We start from the raw sequence: 20,690 nt of genomic DNA, 5'->3' as shown, positions 1-20,690 counted from the left end.
ACTAACTTCATTTGCAGGGAATAATGACGCTTCTACAAAGGCCCGGGGATGAGAATGGCCTGCAGCGCTGTAAAACGGATTTCACGGGCCGTCTTTCTCATCACCCCACCCTTGCAGGGGATGGACAGGAAGGCATGGTCTGAGTGAGAACTGACCCCCACGGAACCGTGGCTTCGACACGAGGCCCCCGAACTGGCAGCACTGTCTTTGGAAGGTTATAGAACCTTTAGGAGGTGGCGCCTAGCTGGATAAAGGAGTTACAGCAGGGAGACCTTGAGGTCTGCAATAGGTTGGCCCCACTTTCTGTTCATGGGTTGGCTCCACCTCCTGTTCACGGGTTGGCCCCACTTCCTGTTCACGGGTTGGCCCCACTTTCTGTTCATGGGTTGGCTCCACCTCCTGTTCACGGGTTGGCTCCACCTCCTGTTCACGGGTTGGCCCCACTTTCTGTTCATGGGTTGGCTCCACCTCCTGTTCACGGGTTGGCCCCACTTCCTGTTCCCGCTCTGCTTTCTGACTACGGACAGAAAGTGGCTGCTGTGCTTCCGTCATGGAGGAGTTACCCTTTACCCTTCGTCCTTTACGAGTTTTATCTGGAATTTGATCATAACAATGAGAGAAGTCACTAATGCAGAAAACGTAGCAGCAGCACTGAACGTGGACCTCAAGAGTTCCAGAGTCCCCGGGTCCACATATGTGAAGGCCAGAGCCTGGACTCCTCAAACCAGGAAACAGCGAGGAGGGAGAACTCAGCTCTGACCAGAGACAAGCCAGCTTCTGTCCTAAGTGGCAGCAGGGTAGCCCATGCAGTTAGCATCTGTGCTGCCACCGTTTAGAACCCAGCTTCCCTTTTCCCAGGTCCAAAGTTCCCCCTAGCAACTGGCACTGCACACTCCAGATCAACACAAAACAAGTTAAACTAACACCTCAGTGCCAACGGCAGGCCAGGGCTCCATGAAAGGCCCATTGTGTGGCACTCCGTTCCCAACTGGCATGGCAGAATTCCTGAAATTCCTTATCTTTTGGGCAATGTGACCGAAACCACGCACACCACTTCAGTTAAATTAGACCTGGGCCTCCCTCCAGGTCTCGCCAGGTTTCGGGTGCACATAGGTTGATCCTGCTTCCACTTCTGGTCCCTCAAAGTTTGAGAGGCCATCAACAGGTCTGGCTCAGAGTCACACGGAGCAGGTGGGATTCTGGGCACTGCTGATCCTCCTTTGAGAGCCTTCTCTGAGACTGCAGCGGGAATTCTCCGCCCTGGTCCGTGGGCTGCACTCTTCAGCCCGGCACTTGGCCACCCACTGGACCATCAGGCGGCGAGCCCCCCAACATCTCTAAAGTCTCCTGCTGTCCATTTCGAATTTGTTGACCCACAGCGTTTTTGTTTTTTTTTTTTTTTTAAGCAATCACAGCGTACCCGCTCTAGTTTCTCCCAACATTTATGAGGTCACCGGATCCAGACTCCATTCTGTGAGACAGATGGGTTTCAATTAAACGTTAACTAGGAATGTATTACTTAAAAAGGAAAGAAAAAAAAAAAAGAGAGAGAGTCAGCAGTGGGAAGGGGGAACAAAGTGGAACAGATTTACAAGCATCACCGATCTGCCCGGGGTCACAAGGTCACCTTCTGAATGTGTGTTCTGCACACAATAGGGGGCACTGATTGCAGAACAGAGGGAAACCACCGGCTTCATGCACCATACCAGACTGGTGTTAGCTCATATCTCCTCATCCCTCTCCTCACCTTCCCCCCCACCGCCCCCCCCACGACCCTCACTCCCCCCACTCCCACCCCTGAGCCGTGGAAGAAAGGCCTGAATCTCACCAGGCTTTCTAGTCTACTTAGCGTCTTGTCTTTTTTTCTTTTTCTCCCCCCCCCCCCCCCCCGGAGCTGGGGACGGAACCCAGGGCCTTGCACTTACTAGGCAAGCGCTCTACCACTGAGCTAAATCCCCAACCCCTACTTAGCATCTTTTGACATGATCTTTTCAGCCCTTTCTTGTATTCTCCACAGGAACCCCATATTCTAACAACTCTGGTATCTAAAGTCATGGCAAACTTAAAACGACTGCGTTGTCTCTGGGTCCCCAGCCCTGAGCACCTGCTCGATCTGTGAATAGCCTCTACCAGGGCCCCTCTCTGGCCATCATCTTTGGGATCCCAACGGGATCCTGCTTCTGTACTGAAGGATCCATAAGGAGCCCCTTCCTGCTGATTTCCCTCTAACTTGACTAGAGCGTCCTCTCTTTCCTTCTAAAGATTTATTTTTATTTTGTGTGTAAGTGCTTGACCTGTGTGTGTATATGTGCACCAGGAGCCTACAGTGCCCTCAGACACCAGAACAGGGAGTCAGATGCCCTGGAACTGGAGCCACTGCCTCGCGGATGTTGGGAATACAGGCAACTTGACCTGGCATTTTTATGCTCCTGATTGGGTCTTTGTTGGGTGAATGAGTAACCAAGACTGTATGGGAGGAATGGGCCGGAGAAGCAGAACTTATCATAAGCTCTTTGGCCTTAAATCACCTGCTAAGTGTAAAGCCATTCACCTCCGCCCTCTGAGAGGGTCACACCCCTTCACACAGAGGCTGTAAAAATAATCAGAGCCGAGCAGGTGTGTGGATCCAGGCCTCAGCCACACTGCTCTCCGGTGCCCTAGCCCCATCACTGCTGGCCTTAGAGAAACCATCCCCTCCCTTGCTTCACCTTCCTGCTACTTCCTGCTACTTCCTGCTACTCTCCTCCTCCTCCTCTCCTCCTCCCCCAAAGATCTCTAGATCTCAGTCCAGGACACCTGGCTTTTTTTTTTTTTTAACTCCCCTCCCTCTCTTTCTGACTCCCAAATTCTCACTCCAACCAGGGCACTCTGCATCTGGCCTCAAACCGTTGTCCACGACATTCAAAGAACCAGAAACATACACAAGACAACATGAGACTACATATATAGCTTCCTTCAAGCCCTCAGCCACAGTCAAGAGACTGTGGGTCTGTAGTGCAGACCCCGAGGGTTGCCCTCTTCTCTCTCTCATTTCTACCCCTTCTCTCCACTGCAGCTTCCTGCCTGGAACCTGACTTAGTTTCCCCTCACTTCCCAGAAGCATCCACTTCTGAGACTCTGGATTTTGCTAAAAACTCACTCTTTTGAAGGGCAATCAATGTTGCTGCTCATCTTTTTTTTTTTTTTTCCTTTTTCTTTTTTTTTCGGAGCTGGGGACCGAACCCAGGGCCTTGTGCTTCCTAGGCAAGTGCTCTACCACTGAGTTAAATCCCCAACCCCATTGCTGCTCATCTTAACAACGACAACAACCCTTTTTCTTTTTCTTTTCCTCGAGACAGGGTCTCACTTTGTAGCCCAGGCTAGCTGTCCTACCTGCACCACCATGCCTAGCTTTCTTGCCATTGTTCAGTTATGAGAAAGGGTCTTACTCCGTATAGCTCAAGTTGACGTGGAATTCGCCGTGTAGCTCAGGGTGGTTTCTGACTCCCAGCAATCCTCCTGCCTCGGTCTCCCAAATGCTAATATTTCCAAGCATGAACTCACCACACCTGACTGTCATCTCCCTTCCAACGTGAGCTTGAAGGCTAAGCATCCTTGTCAACGGACAGATTTAATGCCTGTCTCGTGCACTGGGGGAAGAGTTTGGTTCTACTTTGTCCACTACAGAGAACCAAGAGCCTAGAAGGATTCCTGACACCTGATACCCGGGTTAAATGACCCCTGGGGGTGGGGTGGGTATGAGAATCTCTTCACTAAGTGTGACCTGTGTGTGTGTATATAGTCTGAACATCTCTCCGCTAAGTGTGTGGGGAGATGGGTCAGGGTTAAGACTCAGGTTTCACATGGCAACTCTCAACCATCTAAAACAATGATATTACGATCTGATAGCCTTTCCTGCCTTTAGTGGGCACCAGGCATGTACCTGGTGGACAGACATGCATGTAGGCAGGATATTCATACATACAAAATAAAAAAGAAATGAAGGACATTTTCTCAAGAAGGAAAATTGCAGCTGGACAGTGACCCAGATTGATATCTTTTCAAGTCTCCAGGGAAATAAAAAAAAAAAATCAAAGCATATTTGCTCGTAATTTCTCAACAATGTGCGTGAGGCTGACATCCAAGGGTCACGTTACTTTTACTGCTTCTGTTAGACAATCTCTGGCTCTACCATCGTAAAGCGGACAATGGCATCTTGTTCCTCGGCTCCCTTTGTGCACACACACCCTTGCGTGGCACCAAAGCTTGGTGCCTGGCTACGTCGGAAGCCTCTCCTCCCACAAACCCATCCCGGCCTTTCCATCCAGCCACACCTGTAACTGCTCACTGTTCCTCATAAATGCCATCCACCCGCCTCCACGGCAATGTTTGCCCAACTGCCTTTGAAGTGTTAAGAACCACGGAACAGATTTCCCCACAGGACGGAGTCCGGTGTCCGTGAGAGGAACTCTGTACACAACGTCACCAGTCAGGGTGTTCGGTAACTTGGCTACACGGCCAAGTCCAGGACTGGGGGGGGGGGGGGGGTGTGGCTCAGTGGTGAGTGCTTGCCTAGCCTGCTGGGGAGCTCTGGGTTCCATTTCACTCGTGCACCTCACAAAAGGGAGCGGTGGGTGGCTCGTGTTTGTAATCTCAGCGCTCAGGAAGTAGAGGCAGAAGATTGGAAGTCCAAGGTCATCCCTGTCTACTTGTATTAGTGGGGCCAGCCTGTTATACATCAGACTGTCTCCAAAAAACCCAAACCAAACCAGGGCTGTGTGACTTTAAGTTAACGCTCTGGCCTTTTAGGGTTCTGGTAATATCCGATGTTCTCGTGCTGGCTTGAGCAAGCAAAAACTACACCAAGTGTCTCAAACCCCCTGACCCTAGACTCCCGAAAGCCATTTTCGTGGGACAGCAATGACAGCCTTCACTCACTTCGCACCTGCCTTGAGCCTCTTCTGCTCATGGGGTAGTCATTAAAACGTGAGTGAGAGCTGGGATGTAGCCTAGTGGTAGAGCCATCACATAGCCTAGCATGCACTTGCCTAGCCTGTGTTCCATCCCCAGCAATGGAAAACAAAGTGCGTGTGTGTGTGTGTGTGTGTGTGTGTGTGTGTTGTGTATGTGTACTACATTTATTATATATATATATATATATATATATATATATATATATCCACATACACATATCTATGTAACACAATTCAGATCTGGGTAAGAAATTACCCCCCCCCCCCCAGCTCGTAGGCAGGGACATCAGGGTGCCATGAACCTACAGGTCTGGTCATGTGTACCTGGCCTCAAGCTCTCTGCACCAAGCTGCTTCGCCAGCTTCCTGTGGCTCCTGCTCTGAGATGACTCCCTCTCCTTCACCACCACCCCCTCTCACCAGCTGATTACCTGGAAGACATGCTAACATTCACCGAGCATGACTGACTCCTCCTTCACTGGACTCTGATGGCAGAGACACCGTCACTGTCCCTTGCCTTGCCACTGTGTGCCAGAGGAGGCTTCAGTGTGTTCTGAGGCACAAGGTGTTTTGTTTTGCCCGAATGTGCACGTAAAACCTGCTCATCTGCGAGCTCAGACTCATTACAGCTGCTCAGGAGGCTGAGGTTTTAAAGTTCAAGGTTTGCGAGGCCCACAGAGTTCTTTCAAGGTTAGCCTGTACTTTATGGCCACACCGTGTCTCGGAATAGAAACAGAAAGAGGTCTGAGGATGAAGCTAGCTCAGGGGGCGCTTGCCAATTTTCTGGTGAGACCCTGGGCTCTATCCTTAGTACGGGGACAGGGGGCAGTTTCCAGGGCTCCTCAAAGCTGTATTGTTTCATTCTCCAGCGGGGCACAAGGGCAGACAGACAGCTCAGCAGTGTTTGCTCTTTGCTATGCCATGGTTGCCTCCTGGGAGTCTCAAGGGCCCAGTATGTCTTCACCATCAGGAAGCTTAAAGCCTGCAGTTTTGAGTTGCAGTGGGCGATGGCTCAGTGGATGAAGTGCTTGCTGTGCATGAGGACCAGAGTTTGATCTCGCAGAACCCACATGAAAAAGCCATGTGTGGCAGCATGAATTCAGTGCTGGGGAGGTGGTAACAGCAGGACCCCTGGGGCTAGACAGCCAGCAAGCCTAGCCACTAGCAAGACCCTGAGGAATGACACCTGAGGCTGACCTCTGGCCTCTACACATTTATACATGCATGCACACATACATACATACACTATACACTCACATATGATACACACACTCACACACACATACAAAGCACACACATATACTTACACACAGTATACTCATACACACAGTTAGACACACTTACACACATACTCACACATGACACACATTCACACACTCATTCACACACAAACTCACACACACACACTCAGAAACATACTTGTCACACACACATGAAACATACATGCCATACACACACTCATACACATATTCATATACATAGCACACACTCACACACTGTACACCCAAACATACACTCAGACACACACACTCACACACGGCATACACATACACACACGGCATACACACAAAAATACACAAGAAACACAGGGCACACACACACACATGCACACGCACAAACACTCTGCAAAACCACACAAACATACACTGTGCACACAAACACACACACATGGCATACACATATACACACATGGCGCACACAAAAACACACAAGAAACACACAGGACACACATACACACACATGCACAAACACTCTGCAAAACCACACAAACATACACAGTGCACACACACACTCAGACATATTTCATGCGCGCGCACACACACACACACACACACACACACGTGCACATACACAGCAACTTTGGCTTGACTTTCAGTAGCTGTCTGTCAGAAAGGGCAGAGTTGCCTAAGTCACTGCCGTTTTATCACAGACGAGTCCCCAAGAAGTAGTAAGAGTTAAAACTCTAGAGAAGAAAACCTGTTGAAAGGTGTAGAATCTTCTGACAAATCCAAGCATTTGTTTAAACAGTAGTTCCCACTGACTGGGTGCAAGCCCTCCCCCACTGCTCACTGTCACGCGGGCGGGTCGGCTGCAGAGTGGTGTAAGTCCAATATTGACTCAAAGCCCTGTTCACAGCCAGTCACTCACGACTGCCATCGGCAAATAATACAGTCAAACACAACCTGCGGCAACCGGGTCACTACACTGCACCATCAGAAAGAAGGTACAACTGCACACAGCAGAGGGAATTCCAAAACCCCTCACTGTTCCCAAACGGATCGGAGGACAGAGCCTTGTGCAGCTCGGCCCCTGACTTGAACATTGTAGGCCACATCATTCAAATCGAACATCTCACATCATTCTAATGAACTAATTATACTTGTGGAGATGACCCAACAAATCCTTGGCCAAGCTAGTGTCTAGCCAACAAATCCATTTAGAGTGCTGGATTTTTTTAGGTGTGTGTGCATGTGTATGCATGTGTGTGTGTGTGTGTGTGTGTGTGTGTGTGTGTGTGTGTGCGCGTGCGTGCGTGCGTGCGTGTTGTGATAAGAGCTCATGTAGCCTAGGCTGGCTTTAAACTCAGTAGGTATCTTAGGATTGGACTCTTGATCCTCCAGCCTCCACCTTTAGAGTACAGGAGTTACAAGAATTTCCTACCATGTTGTTTATGGGGTGCTGGAGATGAAGGGGGTCCCCATGCTAAGAAAGCACTGTAGGAACTAAGTAGGAAACCTGGCCTGTCTTTAAAGAAATTAAAAATGCCCCGAGTTTGGCTACTAGTCCCAAGGGTGAAAAGATTTTTAAAAGCTAAGGTGGGAGGGACCTCCCTGTAAAAGACCAAGACTCTCCCAGACAGACAGGCAGTGTCTCATGTTGATGGGATCAACTGAAACCCTTTTACTTGTCTTGTCTTACAGACTGTTTAAAGATAATAGAAATTCTTCAACAGTTCACCTTTCAATTCCTGAGCATGAACAGGGATTCCAAAGGGCTCCTGTGCTTTACACACACCTAGCAAACATGCACTACCTGTGGACACCTGATGTGGCCCTCAGGATGCACTGAGCAGGTATGGGGGTGGGGGGAGCTCAGACAGTAAAGCTCTTGCTCGCAAGCATGTGTGCACAGGAGAGAATTCTAGAACCTGCAGGCAAAAAGCCAGGAATGCTTCCTGGCTGGTGCGTGCCTGCAATCTCAGTGGTGAGAAAGAGACAGGTGAAACCCTGGGGCTTGCTGGCCAGGCTCACCTAGTATGAGTTTTCTAGGTTAGAGATTCTGTCTCAGTCAAAGGTGAAGGAACAAAGCAGTCCTGAGGTTGTTCTCTGGTCTCCACGCATGTGTATGCTTGCAATTGGACACACACACCAGATTGGGTGTAATGCAAAAGCAGTAGCCATGGCCTTGAACCTTTGCTGTAAGGAGTGATGTGTCCTAAGCATTAGTTTGGGCAGAACTAACTTGAAGTAGGCCAGGTTCTGTGTTATCCGGAAGCTCCTGCAGAGGAGGGCTGGTACGGCGAGCTGCCCTTCTGAAGGGGCTCTCTAGCCGTCAGGTTTGCAGGACAAGTGGAGGCTCACCGTGTTCTGTGGCGGCAGGCTACCTACATATTGCTCTCGGTGACCACAAACTTTAGGGAAACTAGCAGCCATGAATACAAACATGCATAAGCAAACTCCTTAAAGTACATGCTGCTGTGCTGAAGAATGACTTAGTCAGAAAAGAGCTTGTTCTGCTAGCACAAGGACAGGACCTGGGCTCTATCTTTAAAAAGCCCAGTCTGGCAGGCAGCACACTCTTGGGAACTTAGCAGTGGGGAGGCAGAGGTGGGAGAACCCACGGGACTCAAGGAACCACCTCCCCCCTTACCCAGCCAAATCTGGTGAATTCCAGGGACGTGAGACTCTGTCTCAATAGAAAGGCATAGGGCACCAGAGGAAGGCCCACTCAAGGTCAGGCCTTAGCATGCAGAAACACCAACCTGCCCTCACACATGTGCACCTGAACACACATGAATACATACACACATAAGAAAGACATGCTCTGTATGAAGTATGACAGAGTCCTCAACGCAAACCACTCCAGGGACCCCACGCAGTCAGCTGGAGACACATGGTGACCATTAGCACTTCTTAAAGACTCGATTCCTTAGGCTCACAAGGCTGGAGCAGCTGGGCTGGGCGGAGGGTGGAGAGCGGTCCAATGCTCACCCAGAGCTGCAACCTTCCAGTTATTCATAACTTGCATCACAGAGAGGAGGTGTTTTGCCTTTCAGGTGCATTTCTGTTCTGAAGGATTCTGATAGCCAGAGAGAATCCGCACAAGCATATAAAGTACCTCTTGGTGCCCTGGCTACTGTCTTTCGGCTCTTAGAAGACAGTCCTTCCAGCTAGCTCCTGTTCTAGCAGGTTTTGGAGGACTGAGGGGCATGCCACTATGGCTGCTCAGTACCAGCTCCGGCTGAATCCTTTAGTCTTGCAAGAGATTCCACTTCACTCTGGGGAGGGGAAGGCTCTTCAATTGTGAAGAAGGAGCTGCAAACGGCAGGCCCCTCCAGCTCTCTTAGACGCAAATGCTGGCCCTTTGTGCACGTGAGCTCCCTGCTAAGGCCTGGAAAGTCCACTCTGACTTCCAGATCAGGTGACTGACACCCATCTGATATTTCCAGTACCGTACAGGATCTGGGCACTTGTTCTCGGTCCAAATGGGAGCTTCCGATTTGCAGAAAAGATTCCTCCAAACGGTCAGGTCATGTTTCAGATACAGAGACTTCTGACCCAAGGGACTAGGGAGCCATATTCAGAGTGAGATGGTTTGGGGTCAGAGCTCAGCAGCAGAATGCCTGCTTGGAATGCGTGAAGCCCAGCGTTTGCAGAGCGAACCAGGAGAAAGGAATTAGAAACTTTAATAAGACACTTGTAAAGTGGAAGGAAATGAGGGGGTGCTAGCAGGTGATGGTGGCCACTAGGCTAAACGTACTCTGTTTAAGGCCAGGGCTGGCAAAGTTTTGTACAAATGTGTTGGGAGACCTACACAGAGTGTATGTGTTGGGTCCGGTGGGTCCAGAGAGTAACAAGAATTTATCTACAAGCGCCTGTCCCTCTCTGTCTTTTAAAGGGGTGCTCACAGGTAATAACGCAATAAGCACGAACCTCTCTAAAGCAAGTTAACCAGAACCTGTCTTCCCGCTCGGGCCAGACCCTTCTCTTGGCTACTTGACTCCGTGCTCCCTTGGGGCTAGTCTCACTTACTGTTGCTGGACTTGAGGTCACGGTGCAGGATGGGCACTACCGCCTCCTCGTGCAGGTACAGCATGCCGCGGGCGATCTGCACGGCCCAGTTGACTAGAACGTGCGGCGGGATGCGGCGCGCGCGGCGAGGGCCGGGGACTCGGGGATCCGGTGCGGCGGCCGCCAGCGCACGGTTGAGCGCCCCGCCGCGCGCGAACTCCAGCACTAGGCAGAGGTGCGGCTGCTGCAGGCACACGCCCCGCAGCTGGATGATGTTGGGGTGCCGCAGCATAGCGAAGAGCCGCGCCTCGCGCCGTACGCTCTCGGCCGCCGCCGCGGCGTCTTGCTCCGGGTCCCGGCGCGCCGCCTTCACCGCCACCTCCTGGCCCTGCCAGGTGGCGCGATACACCTGTCCGAAGCCGCCGGCGCCGATCAGCTCCTTGAGCTCCAGGCGCTCGAAGTCTACGTGCACAGGCGAGCAGGGTCGCGGTGGGGGTGGCGAGGGTGGCGACACCGAGCTACACGGCGCCACGTAGCTGGCCGGGAAGATGCCCAGGCGCCGCTGCACTTGGCCGGCCCACCAGCCTTCGTCTCCTGACACCGCGGCGTCCTGGGACAGTACCTCCACCAGCTGACCGCGCTTCAGGCTCAGCTCGTCCTCACCGCGCGCTTCGTAATCATAAAGCGCGGCCCACATCCCGGAGGAGGAGCTCCCCGAGTCGTCCCGGACCGGGGACAGCGAGGTGCCAGCCGTGCCCTCGGCTACAGGCAGCGCCATAGGGGCGATTTGAGAGGTCGCTAGTGGACCGAGTGCGACAGCCACAACCTCAGCTTCCCGGGTCTCCAGCGACGTGTATCATCGGTCCAAGCTAACAGGGAAGGGTGCAGGGCTGGAGCGGGACTACAGAGGTTACGACCACTGCCCGGGGGCTCCGGCCTCTGCTCTGCCTCCAGTTTGGCTAGTTCTTCCCCGCGGCCGCTAGCGCAGACGACCGGTGGTGGTGCTGGACCTGCTTGGACTTACGCGCGCTCCCCTGCAGTCGCCCCCACGCCCAGCCCCTCCTCCTTGGCCACTCCGCCCTCCAGGTCCCTTCCCCTTGGCACTAGCCCTGGCCCCGCTGGGTTCGTTATCCCTGGGTTCCACCTTCCATTAGTCCCGCCCTAGTGCTGGTCCCGCCCTCCAGGTTCTTTAACCCCTGGAGCTCGCGTCTGAGTCTAACCTGAACCTGAGTCTCCTGGCCCCGACACGCCCCCAGCAAACCCATTCCGCCATGCTGGCGTTTCTACCCCTGTAATTTTGCTTTCCCGAGAGATTCGGTCCTCCCTCCAAGTCTCCCTGGCTCCACCTCCTGGCGCCCGCCCTTCCCAAGTTCATTCTCCAAGTTCATTGGTGCTCCTGGATCCACACCTCTAGGTCCCTTTACTTTGCTCTGAAACCAGTCTTCTTAGCCCCTCTCTCCCCTCTGAGTTCATTAGGAGCCCTAGAGATCCTGGACCATCCTTTGTTGATCTGGATCTGCCCGGCTTGCTTCAAATCCTTTACTCAAGGACCGCTACTACGAATGCTCCAAACCGCCGGGTCCCCTTGACCGCCCTTCAGGGTCCACCTCCGCTTTCTAGGTCCATTCTGACCCCGCCCCCAGACTGTAAATCTTACACCTCCACGTGTGACCTATTCTGAGCCCGCCCTCTGGCGTCCCCATTAAGCCCCAGGGCCAAGGACTACTGCGCACTCTTGGCCTTGAGGGCGGAGCAAGCCTGGGGCTTCTGAAAGTTTTCCAGAAAGTTAAAGAGATCTTGGTGCTTGAGGATGGTTGGACTCCTCAGTGAAAAGAGGGAGGAAATGAAGAGAAGAGGACCTTATCTGTAAAGTGACAGACAATCCCAGCAACAGATAGACGTTCGTATCCTGGAGCACGAGGACTGGTGTGCTTGGTCCCACCCGGCTGCAGGCATGGGAAGTCTCCAGGTTACAGATGCCGAGCGCAGAGATCCACAGTCACATAACCCGGAAAGTTGGTGCGTCTCTGTGCCTACAGCGCTCTCATGTCAGGGATTCCCAGGTCGTCCACCACCCCTATTCCCAGTCCTGTGCACCCTCAGGCTCCGATGAGGCTACCTTGGCCGCACCTGTGAGCTACAGGTTGCCAGCACAATGCAACTGTTGAAGCAGAGAGAGAGAGAGAGAGAGAGAGAGAGAGAGAGAGAGAGAGAGAGAGAGAGAGAGAGAGAGAGAGAGAGAGAGAATGAATGCAGTTACAAAATCGTTCCAAGAAATCAGAACACAATGTATGCTAAACCTGAGCGTCCTGGCCCGTGTACAGTAGGATACGCCTAGCAATAAAGCATATAAGGAGGTTTTGTTTTGTCTCTGCTCTTTCCCATTTTGTCTGCAGTGTCTAAATTTGCTCATCTGTAAAATGGTAATGCCAATGAGAGGTGCTTACCTCACGCCGTGGCTATGAAGAGCCGGGAGGGTGTTTGCTGGATAATAATCCATACCAATGTTGATGCTGTTTTTTGAGACAGGGTTTTTGTCAGGTTGCCTTGATGACCTTGTACACTTTAGAACACAGGCAGGCTTGCCTGGGACTCAAACCAGTGCTGCTCTCTCAACCTCCTGAAAGCGGGATTATGAGCGTGCACCGTCAGCCAAGCCTGGTACTCCCTAATAGAGCAAGCAGATGTCTGCCAGCACCCCTTTTGGAAACATATTTTCTAGCTTTTCTATTCTTATAACTATTCTTACAACTTTTATTCTTACAATTCCTCTAGGCTCCGCCCAACAGCTACATAGCTGCCTTCTCTCTCTCTCTCTCTCTCTCTCTCTCTCTCTCTCTCTCTCTCTCTCTCTCTCCTTCCCTCCCTCTCTCACCATCTCCTATTCTCTCTCTACTCAGGATGTTCCCCACTGGCCTCTTCCTCTCTTCCTCTCTCTTTCTGTCCTTCTCTGTCCCCCTTTCCCTGTCTCTACTCCTTTTCCAGGTCCCCTTCCCTTCCTATCCTCCCATCCAAAAACCTTCTTCACACTAGGTCTGTCCCCTGGCTTGATGGTTCAGGGAGACACCTTTGCCTGCTCCCTCCTGACAAATTAGACCTGGGTTCACAAAAATACAACAGTGGTGTGTGTGTGTGTGTGTGTGTGTGTGTGTGTGTGTGTGTGTGCACATGTGTGCTCAGGTGTGAAGACTGGAATCAGACATCTGGTGTTGCCTTTCTCAGTTGTATACCTTAAAGGTAAACTCTCTCACTGAACTTGGGACCAGGTTGGCAGTCAGCAAGCCCCTGGGATGCGCTCCTCCCATGGTACACTAGTGATACAGAGGTGGCTACACCACGGTTTTTATTTGGGTTTTTTATTTTAACCCAAACCCAAGTCTTCATGCTTTTGCAGCAAGCACTCTTACCCACCAAGCCATCTCTCCAGTTCTAACTTCTCCATTTTTCACCTATTTACACTGTGATTGTCTTGTGCTTCTGACAAGCAATATGGATTTTTCCCTTACAAGCAATGAAGTCAAGACTCCTATGATTAAGTTTAATGTGAATTGGCTTGAAATAAAAGGCTTGTGAAAACTGTATTGGCACAATGATACAAAAACAAAACAAAGTCACCATGATAGAAGTCTGAGGGCATAGGTAGGGACCCAGGGGCCTACAGAAGAAGGGAGGGCACGCTGCTGGCAAAGGGGAGAACTTCTGTGGGTTTTGGAAGATGGTCCAAGCTGCTAAGTTGGTTGCTGCTTTTCCAGAGGATGTGAGTTGGTTTCCCCCAGACTCACCTGGTGGCTCTCAACTGCCTGCAACACCAGTTCTAAGGGCTCTGATACCCTTTAAGGGCCTCTGTGGGCATTGCACGCACCTGGTGCTAAACACTTGGGTACACAGGCATGCACATGAAATAATATTATTAAAAATAAAAATAAGGTTCTGTAATGTGGAAGGGGTAATGTTATGGGGGAAACAAACAAGAGATGAACTGGTCATGGAGGCACCTCTAATCTCAGCACTTGAGAGGGAGGGGCAGGGGGATCATGAGTTCTAGGCTAGCATAGGCCACAAGGGGAAACTTGTCTCAAAGGAAATGGACAGAATGAAAGTTAACCTAGAGTTGCCCTTGACTTTGGAATCTGAGAGTGTCAACACCTACAGGCATGAGGAAATAACTCTAAAGATAAAGACAGGTTTTGAGGATCATAGGAGGAATCGGTGACAAGGGGTGGAGAATGTGCGTTGGCCTGCCCTGGGCTCCTAGTCACAGGACAGTCAGCACTGATATTCCAAGAGACTGACCACCCTCAAAACAAGAGTTTCTAACAGCTCAGGGGACCTTGAGTGGAACCTTGTTGGGGCATAAGGATAGAAAAGGGAAAGAGATCACTAACAGAGCAACATGGAATTGCCAGCTCTGATGCCACTCAAAGTCAGGGTCAGATGCTTGCCTGGAAAGAGCTGAGGAAGCTAGAGAGTATGGATGACTGTAAGACTGAGTCCCTACTGAATTCTGGGAGAGACCAGAAGCCAGATAGAGTCAAGGAGTGAGAAAGGTATTGTCTCAAGACCTGGGGCAGGAGGGAGTGTTTAAAATCTGGGGGGGGGGGAATGGGCCAGTGAGATGGTTCGGCATAATAACCTGAATTTAATCCACAGGGACCATATGGTAAAAGAAAAGTGAGAGCCCTCAAGGTGTTCTCTGACATACACATGTGTACTTAGCTTGTGTGCACGCTTGCGTGCACACACACACACACACAACCACACACACACACACACACACACACACACACACACACACACACACACCAAATGTAATTTAACATTTTGATCTGAAAAAAAATCCCAGGGAAAGAAAAATATTTTCTCTGAGGTTTACTTATCCCCATCCCTCCTCCCCTTTCATTATTCTATTCAGAGAACAGAATTGCAGGAAGATGACAGTTTCATGGGGTTGCCTCTGCTGAGCGGTGTGGCTAACGTCAAGACAAAAGGAATGTCGAAGGAAGAGCTTTGGAATTCAGAAACCCCTATTTTGATCCTACTTGAAGGTCAAGGGTCAAGAGTGTGCATGTGTATGTGTGTGTTAGTATGTATGTATGAGTATTTTTGAGTACATGTGTGTATGTGTGTGTGCATGTGTACATGTGTGTATATGTGTATATATGTGTGCGTGTGTATATGCATGTGTGTATATATGTATGCATATATGTATGTACATATACGTGTGTGCATATGTGTACATATGTGTATGTGTGCATATATATGCACATATATATGTGTGTATGTGTGCATATGTGTATGCATATATGTATATATACATGTGTAGGCATGTGTGTGCTATATAAGAGGGAATGACGTAAAGAAACTGTTGACATGACCTCTCAGTTATTAGGAGAAAGTTGTGTGTGTGTGTGTGTGTCTGTGTGTGTGTAAGGGAACAGAAATATCCAGAGGCATCTGGAAGTGTTCAGAGCAGAGAGAAAAGAAAACAGACTGGGCATGGCCAGGTATAGGGAACTGGGAGAGTGGGAGAGAATAGTGACAGTATCCACAGAGAATAAAGGTAGAGAGTGCCATCGAGAGGATAGTGAGACAGACAGACAGACAGACAGACAGACAGAATATGTCCCACAGACAAATTATGTAGATTACATAGAGAAGATTTAGCTGTGGGAAGACATGGGGAGACTGGGATGCTGGTGTAGACTTTGATGTGTATAACGGGTACTTGTGATGTTAGGGATCCCAGAGGGCAGCCTGGGCTTTGATTGGCTGAGGAGCTCTGCAGGTGTACCAATTAGAGAGCCATCTGCCCCTCCTGCCAGAGGTCAGGGAAACGATGCCTTTCTGGGGACTGAAAATCTGATTCAAGGGTTCTTGAGGAATGCGGGCCTTTATCTAACTGGCCAGAAATAGTCTGTTAGGAATTGGTTCTAATGCTTTGCCTTAATTTGGCCCCCAAAATCGGGAATCTGCGTGTCCAAACACTGAAGGTCCCTGTCCCCGATTGGTTTTTGATTGATCAATAAAGAACCAACAGCCAATGGCTGGGCAAGATGAAAGAGGCGGGACTTCTGGGTTCCTGGGGGAAGAATGAGGGAAGGAAAGAAAGGGCCACCAGGAGAAGTGGTAGGATAGACCACGGGAAGGAACAGGAGGGAGTAACGGCCAAGAAAGAAAGTGACAAGAAAGTGACCCTGAAAGGGCTGCCCAGAAGGGCTTGGGCAGCAAAGATGGGGGCCATTCAAAAGGAGCCAAGGAAGCAAGGATAAAATATAGATTTTAAAGGATTAACCCAGGAATACCAGCCGGGGGAGTGTTTCCTGGCTGCGGGAGCTTTAGAAGTGCCCAACCATTGAGCTAGTCAAGGCTTATGAAAATTAAGCTGGTATACATGTGTCTTTGATTTGAGAATCCAGAGAGCTCTTGGGCAGGTGCCTGAGTGTGATCCACTGGACAGGACCCAAAGAGGTTTAACTAATTCACCACTACAATAGTCTATAATAAATTTATTTCTGGATATGTGAACAGCCTGGGACCTAACTCTGTGTGTGTGTGTGTGTGTGTGTGTGTGTGTGTGTGTGTGTGTGTGCGTGTGTGAGTATGCATGCATGTGTGTGTGGGTCTAGATCTTCAGGTATAGAATTTACTGTTACAATACATAGCAACAGACCAAACCTCAACAGTTAAGAGGGGCCATGTGGGTGCCAGGAATCTAATTCAGGTCCTTTGTCAGAGCAGCCAGTGCCCTTAACCACTGAGCCATTGCTCCAGCTCCTCATGATGGTTTTATGAGGAAAGTAAATTCTGTATCCCGAGACTGAGTGGACCTTCTGTCCACTTGGCATCAATATTCTTTATTTATAATGAACATTGCTACAATAAAAACCAAGTAAATACACTCACATCATTTGTAACAGAGGACAGACAGACAGGAAGACATGACTGACTACACAGCACAGAGGATGGCAGGTACCCTTTGGGTGCTTGAGATATAAAAAGTGACAAGATGAAGTGCTAGTCATTACAGAACTCATATTTTAACAGAATTCGATGAAAAAACAAACAGGCAGAATGAATACAGTTGGACCATATTAAATTGTAGCACACAGGTGAAAATCACACACACACACACACACACACACACACACACACAAGTTATGCACAGGAGTTTTATAATTACAGATTTATTTTTGTGCTGGAAATTGGGCCTTGTTGGCCCTAGACCAGCTCTTCACTGATTCACTATATTCACAGCCTCAAATTAAACCCAACCTCCTCTCCTTCCCTCCCCCATCTCTTCCTCTTCTCTTCCTCTTGGCTTCCCTTCCTCTTTCCTTCACTTCCACTTCCTTTCCCTTCCCCCTTCTCTCCTCTCCTCTCTTCTCCTCTTCTCTTTCCATTTCCCCTTCCCTTTCCTTTTCCCCTTCCCCTTCCTCTTTGCCTTCCCGTTAGGTCTGTGTTTCTCGTGCATCTCAGGCTAGCCATAAACTCACTATGCAGCCTAGCCTGACCTTGAACTCCTGATCCTCCTGCCTCTGCTGTGCTGGGAATATAGGCATTCGCCACCATGCCTGGCTTAGATTTTAATAACTGTTATAAACATGAAAAGGACTTCAGGAACAATGGGTCAAGAAGAGTTAGGGGAGGAGGCATGAACAGGAGCCAGTGGAGATCTTCAAAAGGGTGGACAGAGAGGCCTCATGCAGAAATTAAGACTTGAGCAAAGGCTTAGAAGACAGAGGGATTTTGAACAAATGTGGAATGGAAGCAGCCAGCACCACAAGTGAGTGTTTGGAAGCTGCTGTTTTCTGGAGGTCTCAGTGTCTTAGTCAGAAGTCAGTCAAGAAGCGTATGGTGCTTTTCCAGTGCCTTGTGAGACTGGGATTTGGCCTGATGCTCTTGCCCCTCCCTCTTTCTCCATCCTCACATACATTGATGCAAGGAGTTAAATGAATGACAGGAACAAGAGTTACCGGCAGAGCTCTGAGTGCTGATTGTGTATCCGTTTACTGTTTATTCTGGGTTTCAGCTGGCGCTGTGCCTGAGACAAAGTCATCCTGAGTTGTAAGATTTGTTACTTTAATCCCCCGGGGCCAAACTGCAGCCTTGCAGATAGAGCCTAGGAGTTACAGATTACAACCGGGCTGGGGAGAAGAACAATGGACCACTTCATTAAGCGCTGCTACAGCGTGAAAGGCTGAGGGCTTCCCGAAAGCCGAGGTCACCCTCCATCCTTGCTGATATCCCTGCCTACGCAGAACCACAGTGCCCGTGACCTTGGGCTCCGCTCTGGCACCAGCTTGTCCACCTGCCGCCTGCTCCTTCAGTTTTTGTTGCATTTTACTTATAATGTCCTTGACTCTTTTCAACCATAAGGGCTGATTCGTTACAGTGTTCTACAGGTGTTAACCAGAAGTCATAGAGAAATATATATAATACTTTAAGAAGAAAATATACAGAGAGAATGCCTCTACAGAGATGGGCTTCTATCGGTTGCTTTGTTTATTTTCTATTAAGTTTTAAAAACCGGGCACTCCCCCATTTATTTTGCTGGCGGATGCTTCTGCCTTGCATACATACATTCATTGTCAGATCCATTTATTTTCCTCATTTGGTGAAAGCGATGGTTTTCTCCAAATATCAGACCTCTTGAGTCGGGGGTGGGGTTAAGGCCCAATCACCAACATTAACTTCCTTGCTTAACCCCTGTGTCAAACTGTGACTGGTCAATGCAACAGCCCACCGCACTCCCCTGACCTCGTATGTGTTCCCATCCTATAAGAGTGTTGCACAGTCTCCCTTCCGGGATGTGGTTTGGATCCTGAACCGGTCTAGGTATTCACTGCTTTCTCTGTAAGGGTGTCTAGGCCCAAAGCCACGATGGCCAGCTTTACCTCAGCCAGCTTCATTTATCAAGCAAATACATTCTCCTCCATAGTAACTTGGGCACAGGAAACCTGCTTCCCCACTGGGGTTGATTCTACAGTGATTTCTAGAAAAGACAATGATGTTCTCCCATTTGTTTACTTTTCTCTGAGTCATCTTTCTTCATTTCCTTTTTAGTGTTTTCTGGGTTTAGAATCTACCTTACAGGAACCAAGAAAAATCTAAGTGCAACTACCACTTCGTTTCGCATACATACTTATTATAAAGATATGAGAAAAATACATGTTTTTATATCTAAAAGTTAATTTTCTCCCCCACATTCCCTCCATCCTCTGGCCATCTGTTTTCTTGCTTCAGGGTTTAATTTTATATCTCCAAGAGCAGACCTACTTGTACAGGAGAGACAAGTTTGTGCACATATATATCCTTTTTAGGGCACTTTACATATACATACATACATACATGCACACACATGCACATACTATCTTTGAGACAAGGTATCTCTATCTATGTAGTTCTGGATGTCTTAGAGCTTACTATGTAGACCAGACTAGTCTTGAACCCACAGAGGGATCCACCTGTCTCTGGCTTCTGACTACTGGGATTCAAGTACCACATACCACCCTTGGCATATACTCTCTCTTTATCTCTCTCTCTGTCTCTCTGTTTCTCTCCATCTCTCTCTGTCTCTCTGTCACTCTCTCTGTCTCTGTCCCTCTGTCTTTCTCTATCTCTATCTATATATTTCTATATATAATACTTTAGCATTTGCTTTTTTAAAAAGATTTATTTTATTTTTCTTTATGTGTGTGCACATGTGCATGCAGTGCCCTGAGAAGTCAGAAGAGAGCATCAGATCCCCTGGAGTTGACATTACAGATGGTTGTGAACCACCTTGAGGATATTGGAAACACACACACATACACACACACACATACATACACATACACACACACACAACCATTTCTTTTCTCTGCAAAGAATGATTCAGTGGCTGTTGATAAGTGCCCAGTGCCTGAAGAGGACAACCAATTTTCAAAATGATTCATTTATTTTTATGTGCATGGCTGTCTTGACTGTGCTCATGTCTGCTGTGCCTATAACCAGTGCCCTTGAAGTCCAGAAGGGAGTGTCAGGTCTCCTGGAGCTAGATTTACAAACTCCAAACTCTGGTGGTCTGCAAAAACAGAGAATTCTCGAAGCCTCTGGGCCATTTCACTGGCCACAGTTGTATGGTTTTTACATTTTTCTGCGGTCCTTTTAAGCGGACATCAGGACAAAGGGAACAGCATATATAACATGTTCATAACAACTTCCCTTACAGGGCTGCGGGGGTCTCTGTGTGGATTCAAGTTGTTGCCTGTGGCCCCTTTTACCTTTTCCTAACTCAGGGCAGGGTTCTTGCCTGGAATGGAGAAGGCAGCTCCTGTAACGAAGAGCTGCTTTGATTAATGTATATTTTAAATAAATTCTTTTCCATTTTGTCTGTGGCTTTATGGCATTTCGGGAGTTGGAAACAGCTGGTTTTAGCTGCTTTGTCTGTATTTTCCTCGTCTCTGGGAGACAGTGTACATTAGTTCTTCATTTTATGTCTACAGAAGTCAAGGTCCTAGGATTGACTT

General features: G+C 49.2%; 1 protein-coding gene across 1 annotated transcript in view; it reads right to left on the bottom strand.

Moving 5' to 3' along the window:
- Map3k21 (mitogen-activated protein kinase kinase kinase 21) overlaps positions 1-11,204 on the bottom strand; it is a 33,736-nt gene extending 22,532 nt beyond the window's left edge. The window contains 1 exon segment of the mRNA NM_001431336.1: positions 10,204-11,204. Within this exon segment, the coding sequence (NP_001418265.1) occupies positions 10,204-10,960 (757 nt within the window). The 5' untranslated portion in view covers positions 10,961-11,204.
- Between the last annotated feature and the right edge of the window lie 9,486 nt (positions 11,205-20,690).

This window comes from Rattus norvegicus, chromosome 19 (genome assembly GCF_021556685.1).
Source record: "Rattus norvegicus strain SHRSP/BbbUtx chromosome 19, alternate assembly SHRSP_T2T, whole genome shotgun sequence".
NCBI classification, from domain to species: domain Eukaryota; kingdom Metazoa; phylum Chordata; class Mammalia; order Rodentia; family Muridae; genus Rattus; species Rattus norvegicus.
Note: the sequence above shows the minus strand (reverse complement) of the source record. Positions and strands in the feature narration are given on the sequence as shown.